Consider the following 8,322-nt stretch of genomic DNA (forward strand, 5'->3'; position numbering starts at 1 on the left):
AAATATACAACACCGAAGTAAATCGTTCTATTCCCGTAATTGGGCCATGAGGGGTGTCCATTGATCAATGAATTTTGTTGCGATTATCTGACAATTAATATTACAGAGTTTTAAAATTCTTGAATAGAGCAGACATTCATCATTTTACAATAATTCTCCATATTTCAAGATATGGTTTTTAAAAACAAATGTTGCAGACGGTAAACAAGACGCCATGGCTCGCTTTATTGTGGGCGCAACACAAGGGAATTACTGCAGTGTATAAAATGCATTACATGACCGGAACCATCGTAAGCCACAATACATTCAGGAAAATTTCCTAAATCAACTTATAAGAGATAACCTCTACTTGCAGATCCTACTCGGCTGGAATATATCGAAGCTCAAAAGTTCATTAAGTTAGCTATCCTAGAGCAATTGTTTATGCTCCGAACGGCTTGTTCCACGAAGCTAACTCTCCAAATCTCACCACTCGAACTTATACAAACTTGGTAAACTGTAATAAATGCATTTTTATATATTTCTTTCGACTTATATTAATATAAATACAATTATATTACAATATTCATAAAAGACAATAGAATTCATATAAAATAACATAATGTCTCAACTAACGATAATGATATTCACTAGTGCATTGCAAATTGTTTGACCTCTTCTGTCGAACTGTTTTTTTTTTTAACCAACTCGCTTTATTATGGTTTATAAATATTGAACTTACAATAAAATAGGTGCTGCGTCAGAAAGAGATTTCACTCCATGATATGGAGTTGGTGAATAACTAAATTTAAAAAGGTTACCTCATCACACAAAAGAAAACACGCAATAATATTTTTTTACATAATTTATGAAATTTTATTCGTCTTTCATATTCGCTATTCGACAAGAAGCTCAACAATTTATCAGCCATCGTCATCCTGCATAAAGGGGGAGGGTTCTTGAATTGGACTTGTTTTGGTCACGCCTCTCAAATCTTTCATTGGTCTCGGATTCACCGTAGTGTTGACGTTCTGAATTTCACTGGAGCTAGCCGGCTTATTTGTGTTTGTATTTATTGCATTGCAGGGACACTAATTCATTTGCTTATGTCTTCATACATAGCTGGGGTAAGGGGTTCGACATTGTTTCCACTATGCGTTTTAGTCATTTGACTCGAAGCGCTGTTGTTAAAGTCCCAATATTCATCGGAAGCTACAGGTCCGTTATTTTTTTGTCCTGGAATAGATTTAGGACCTTGTTCACTGATGTCATCATACATGGGAGGCAACATAGGCGGTCTTACATCGTTCCCCATATTCGTATTCACCGTTTTGCTGGGACTTGGTAGGCGCGGGCGTATTGTCGGTGAAGAACGCACTGTTTCTGTGTAAATGGAATTTGGTTCTGCAGAGTCAACACTCTTCATTCCACTCCCGCCTGGTATGTTTTCCATATGCTGTCTACTGTGCAGGTGCTGTATGGGATTGACATACTGGTAGGAATCCATCGGTAGTGAATTATGTGATGGTTCGGCGGTATCAGAATACATTGGAGGGGGAACAGGAGGTGTTCGAAGTGCGAACATCCTGTTGCGGAAACGCATTGTGAAACTTTCTCTATCTTCATGTTGCCTTGGTTTTCTGAAAAAATCTAAAGATTACCGTTAGAGAAAAACACAATAGTTCACAACATCTGCGCTTAACTGGAGTCTTTAAAAATTAAGGGTATAAAATATCTCATAAAAAAGAGGTACCTCATTTCTTTACAAATATAGACTCCTATCACAACTGCTGTCACCACAAACGCTACAAGGGAACCGATGATTATCATGATCAATTCGATGGAGAGGTGACTGATAAAAGGATTATTGTTTCCTGTAAAGACAAAAGTATTGAATATTTAATCGTGATAAAGTTCAGTACTTTCGTTGAAGACACGAGTCGCATCAGCAATAGTTTCTAATCACATCGTGCTATGTCACGGGCATACCATACAGTTATATATTCCGGCATTTTATTATAACACCATTGCGTGTCGCGCCCCCTAAACTACTCCGTTAATTTCAATAGATAGAACACGACCGATGTATGAGCCTCTACAGTCTACAATCTAAATTTAGGTATCTGGTACAAAATGAGTTGGCTAACAATTCTCAGAAATGACCTGACTTAGTAAGCGTGGTTCGGCCCATATTTGACTGTGGTGTCTACCTTCCTCTTACTTGAATAAATACCACAGCGTATCAACTAAAAATGACAGAAAAATCTTACCTGACGTGATTTCGTTAGAAAATTTGTTTGTCCAGTCAAATAGATCAGTAAATAAGTTTTGACATCTGACAACTGAATAAAGGTACATTAGGTTTTTAGAAAAGTTTGTTCAAAATAAGACACCGAGCTTATAGTTAACGAGAGTATTGACAGAAGAGTTGCAATCGAACACAATATCTAAATAGATCTTTTCTTTTCTCACGAAAATTGATTGTCATTTGACATGATTTGCCAAAGTTGAAGAGTACGAGTCACTAATTTATTAGATAGTAATCTTGAACGAAATTGATCAGTAGAATTTCGTCTACTGTGTACAATTCTACAATGATAACCGATGAGCGAAACCAAACACCTTCTGATGCGTGGCGTATTTAAAATTGAGTAAAAGTCAATTGAGTCCAGCATTTTTTCACCTTGTATTCTATTCCGTCAGTTGGAATGGAGTTGAATCATTTTTATATTTTCTAGAGGTCGTGCAAAAGAACAACAAACCAAGATAATGCTAGATCGAGAGCCCAAGCTATATTATTGTGATGCCGCCGCCCCATATGAATCGATTCGTGCCTAATGACTGGGATCATTACAAACCTTATTGAATTGAACAAAATCAACTTGAATACTGTATATATTACGATTAAAAACAAAATTAATTCCCCTCAAACCATGAAACAAAAATCAGTACAGAACTGCAAATGTGTACACAAACTCACCTCCGAATAGACGGACGATAACAATTACTTCAATAATCTTCATTGTCTCTTATTTCAATCGACCGAAATTCTTTGTGTGTTTTATCTAGATTATTGGTTCCAAACTTTTCTACCCTGATGAACAGTTATTATCTGAAAAAATATCTTCTCGGACCCAGGGCAAGATACAGGAGAGGACAAAACAAGCAATAATTTGTATAATCACGCGATATGAATACAACGTTTACGCACCGACAGCGTGACCCATGGGTCGCGTAATAATTCTTTTGGGGAACCTATTTTGCACAACTCAATATTTCTAGAAGTAAATTTCCTGGAACCTAAGCGAATTTTGAAAATGACAATAATGCCACGATATGCAATATAATGGCAATGAAGACTTCGGTCAGGCATCGGGGAAATCGGGGAGTTATGGTAAAACAGTGGATCAGGTGGCCAGCAATATTCTTTAAAATCTGGAATAACAACGGAACGTATTTTTATTTGGCAAATATTCTCGAATGCAGTTATGAATATTACATCATCGTGTTATTTAATTTTAGAAGAATCTTAAAATATTACAGGTTTTTCCATCAACAATTCCAAAGAAAAACTAAGCATGAAAATAAAATCATGGGCCCGAAGCATACGGAATGACCCCTTTATAGGCTTTGCCTCTTCGGTATCTCGTATAATTCGGTGTGTTCAGTTGGTTCTCCTAAAACATTCAATCTGAACCTTTTTCAGCTATCAACAGATTCAGTGATAATATATTGGCAAACGATTAACAAGTTTACAAGCAGTGTGAGTGTTCGACTTTACTAGCCACCAAACGCTCATTTGGGTCGAGCGTTTAAACTTATATAATATGACAGCACTTTGTTCGATATTAGCATCACCAGCAAATCACTTACTGGAAACAAAAAATTTAACGATGGATGACAACACGTTTGATTACGAATAAAAAAATACAAATTTTCTTAATCTTGCGTAATTTAGGTAAACTAGCGGTTGAGTTGCCATAAAATCCTTGCGGAAGGACCACTGATCTAGATTTATCCGAGAATACATTTCGTTCCCCGAGCTACTATTTATATTTGACAACAAACACACTCCGCATCCCAAAATGGTCTAGAATAGACTGCTGAAAACAATCCGATAACTTTCCTTTTTCACATTCACTCACGTTCTGATCAAGTAATGAACACAGATGTATTGTCGCCCAAGGGCCAATTGATTATATTGTTTAAAGTTTGAGCTTTTATTAAACAAAAAACGCAAGTTGATAGGTGCAATATTTTTAACAGAATCTTTCATTCTAGTTTTGCATACCAAAGTTTCGAAGCATCAGATAAAATATTCCGCTCAAGTGAAAATTCCAATATTTTGTCTGACTTTTGTGTTTCTTTTGTTAATATAGCAAACGCAGAGGAAATATACATGTGCCATTTAATTCATTACAACGCAAAAATAACATTGGGAAATTCCCAGCCCTGCAAAAGTTTCTGGGCGTTATGATGACGTAACTTTTTGCAGCAAAATATCCCAACCAGACAATAACGTTTCTGTATGAGGTAAAATTATTTTCAATCTTACATGAACATTATTTGCAATTCATGTACGGTTGCTATTGCCAACCTAAATATGATATAAAATAGGATAAAAACAATTACAAAAAACTTGTCAATTGGATTTTTCTCTGATAATAAGGTGGACCTCAAGTATTCCCAGTAAGTGTCTAAAAAATCAGGGAAAAGTTGCGGCGCACTAGTCATTACAAAACAAAGTTCATAAATCATTTATTTTGCTTTCTTAGGATGAATGTGTAAATTTCTGGAAGTAAATAAAATGGAAAGGAGATTCCTCTTTTACCAACCACATCTGGATTCCGTCAAGTCTTTCATGTTTTTTTTTGCTGTATATATAATTTTCATAAAACAGAATATCCATATTGTTATAGCAAGGAAGATACAAATAAAGTTATTTTGATGGCTTTGAAATCATCTTTGAATAAGATGTGTAAGCAGAAGGCCAAAACTCTTCCAAGATCCTGGGGACACAATGCTTCATTACTCTGGTTACGAAACAATAAAATGTACATAAAGTGGATGTAATCTTCTCTATAGTTTGTTTTAAACTGTCTGACACCAAACACTACGAATTCTTAAAATTCCATTTTACATTCATACCACACACGCATTTACGCCGACACGTCTGTGGAATTCGCTTTTCTGTTTGGGAGAACTGCAATTATAATTACTTTTCATATCTAGCTAGGTATGAAGCACTGTTAGCCATCTGTTGATTATTGAGCAACAGAAAATATTTATTTGAATTTTGGATTATCAAAGCAAATATGTGTAATCAGACTAAATACAATTTTGTTGAAAAATAAATACTTTTTTGTTGATAAGAAACTATTCGACACATTTCTGAATAAGCCTCATTTGAGGTGGTTCGATAAATAAATAAGTTAATCGAAATGCAAGTAGTTTCACTTGTCTAGTTATTTTTTCATATTTAGCATGCAAAGGTCATAGACTCCTCGAAGTCCCGCGACTGGGAACCACTGAATTTTGAACTTGTTATTGAAAATGCCTCTCTATTTTAGATCGTGGAAAAAGCTATGCGTTTGACTAGGTACAGCTTCAAAACACAGAAACAATCGTATTCTTTATACATTTATCATCAGCTGGTCATCAATTCCCTAATATTGATATATACATAACATATAATATAATTGATAAAAAGCAGTTTCAATATACGTATCCCAATTTTGAATTGTTTTAAACAAAATTTTCATCCAGATTAAATTATGCTTTTGATCCCTCGGGCTGAGTAATATTCAACAGATTCAACGCAGTGATTTATTTATTCTTAATACCAAGACCATACTTTTCTTTTATTGTCTTGTTGTTCTTGAACATGTCGCGGGGGCAATTCTGCCAGGCTATTTACTTGATAATCTACACTCCGAGGCGCTGTTTATTCCCATGTTTAAACGCTATTATCGAGCGGCCACAGTGCTTATCCGGTGTCCTAAGATGACCTTTTTGTTTTTCTATTAGTAGAACCATGTCTTGAATGAACCATAACTCCAATTCAAACTAAAATTCTTGTGATTATGTAATATTTGTCTCGATTTTCAACCTCATCGTATCTATTGTTATTGATAATATAATTGCGACCGGTTCTAAACCGTCACTGATCCCGAAATGAATGGGAGGGATTACATTGAATTTCGGGTGGAGTGTCGAGAAAATGGATAAAACTAATGGCTAGCTAGCATAGTTGGAAGTTTAATTAAACGACAAATGAACAACATCTTGTTTCGAACAAATTTTTTTAACGCTGGCGTGATGAATTTATCCATAACCGGTTTTCATTATCATTGACCATTAACCAACACCACCGCGAATTCGACTACGGTTGCGTTATTTCGTTGAAAGAAAATGAGCGACAAATATAGGAACTGATTATTACTCGCAATGACTCTAAATACGTAGCGGCCGTAACCAAGAATACAGGTTACCTAAAATTTGAAATCTGTCTCAATTTCCAATATATAATTATACTTACTAATTAAAGTTTGTCTGAAAAACAGTTATTCGCGAGCGAACATGACTGTGGGTGCAAATGTATATAGGTGCAAATATCCACGGGTGAATGTGTTGATAGGTGCAAACGTATATGTGTAGAAATAAACACGGTGCAAATGTCCGTGGATGCAAATGTGCATGGGTACAAATGTATGTGGATGCAAATGCGCGGGGGGGAAAACGTGCGTGGGTGGTAATATACGTATAGATGCGAATGTGCATGGATGCAAATGTCCATGGTTGAAAATGCAGGTGGGTGCTGATGTCTGTGGGTGCAAATATCCGCGCGTAAAGATGTTCATAGGTGCAAATATATATGCCTGAAGATGTCTATGGGTGCAAATCTTCATGGTGCAAATCTCCATGGAAGCAAATGTCCGCCGGTGCAATCTATAGGTGGGTGTTAAAATATGTGGGTGGAAATGTCCGTGGGTGCAAATGTTGGTTGCAAGGTTGGGTGCAAGGTTGGGTGCAAGGTTGTGTAGGTGCAAATGTCCTGGGAGCAGTTTACTAGTGCAAATGTGATGTCACCCTCGCAATAACATTTAATCTTGTTTTGATTTCAACTATTTATTAGCCTTTAACCGACCGACACTTGTTTTTGTTTAGTTTCAAATTATTTTTTAGAAATCTGGATTTTATTACCAATTTTGTTTTGAACATGCGATTTGTACTAATAGGAAATATGCAGACTCTCGCCATAATCTTCTCTCGTAGTTGATAAAAGCCTGCGACATGCCTAAACACGCCCTTGGTCGTATTAACTGTCAGTATTTATATATATGCATGCGTATTAATGCATGCGCAATGCAAAATTATGAATATAAATCTCCAAAATTAAACCCACAAGATTTAAATCAGATCTTGCAAAAACACTTATTTTGAACTAATAAATTATCAATTGAAGGTTACAAATAGCAACATAACTGTCAAACATTTTTCATTCCTAAGTCGGCCTTATTCCGTGGTGTGGGTGTCAAAATAGGAATAAAATAGAACCTAAAACAACCTATAACCCAAAAGAAATAAGAATCTATTGAATAGGAAATGATTAACCACTCATTTTATTCGTGATCTCATTCGACCTTCAATTTTTCTGCTTTTCTAGCAAGCACATGTAAAACTATTTAATTTAGGTGTAGCCTACTCATTATTATTACCATATTCAATTTCGGACTGCCAAAACGTTAGCCTGTGACCCTTGCTTGTCGAGACTGAGCTTTTCATTTTGTTTGGTTCGGATACTAAGTTTGCATATTAATTTCGATTTCACGAGCAAATCCCTTAGGTGTAGTTATGATATGTTACCGGTAAGTCAAATCATGGTGCAAATGAATTCAAGTTTTTAATTCTCTAACAACAATTAACGGAAAAAACACTAACAGAAGTTCCAGTGAGAACCTTGTGACTGCTTGTTATTCACAAGCATCGAGTTCTATTTTACCACTAATTCAAGCGCTAATCTAACAGGTGCTTTTTCGTTTATTTCAATTTATCCAACTACATATGAAAAGTGCATCAACTTTAAACGAAATATATTCATTTAATGTAATTGGCACTTTATTTGTGCACCCTCCCCCCCCCCCCCCCCCTGGAATCGTTCTATGTAGGCTACCTCTGTGGGTCCATCTTTGTGGTTTATAAGTCGTTCGAGTAAATGTTCCCATTGTGAAGTAATGAGTATAACACTACATTTGTAAATCGATTTTACGTAACAGAAGAGCTTTACATCTGACCTGAATTTATTATAAATGTTTTTTAAAATTTAATTAAAACATTATTAAT

General features: G+C 35.6%; 1 protein-coding gene across 1 annotated transcript; it reads right to left on the bottom strand.

Annotated features, from left to right (window-relative positions):
- Positions 1 to 890: 890 nt before the first annotated feature.
- Positions 891 to 4,305, bottom strand: LOC120346060 (uncharacterized). Its single transcript, XM_039415699.2, has 4 exons — positions 2,960 to 4,305; positions 2,250 to 2,321; positions 1,733 to 1,853; positions 891 to 1,619 (listed from the first exon to the last, which is right to left on the bottom strand). The coding sequence occupies exons 1-4, from the start codon at positions 3,000 to 3,002 to the stop codon at positions 1,076 to 1,078; spliced, it is 780 nt and encodes a 259-aa protein (XP_039271633.2). The 5' UTR covers positions 3,003 to 4,305; the 3' UTR covers positions 891 to 1,075.
- Positions 4,306 to 8,322: the final 4,017 nt, after the last annotated feature.

The sequence above is a fragment of the Styela clava genome, chromosome 8 (assembly GCF_964204865.1).
Source record: "Styela clava chromosome 8, kaStyClav1.hap1.2, whole genome shotgun sequence".
NCBI lineage: Eukaryota > Metazoa > Chordata > Ascidiacea > Stolidobranchia > Styelidae > Styela > Styela clava.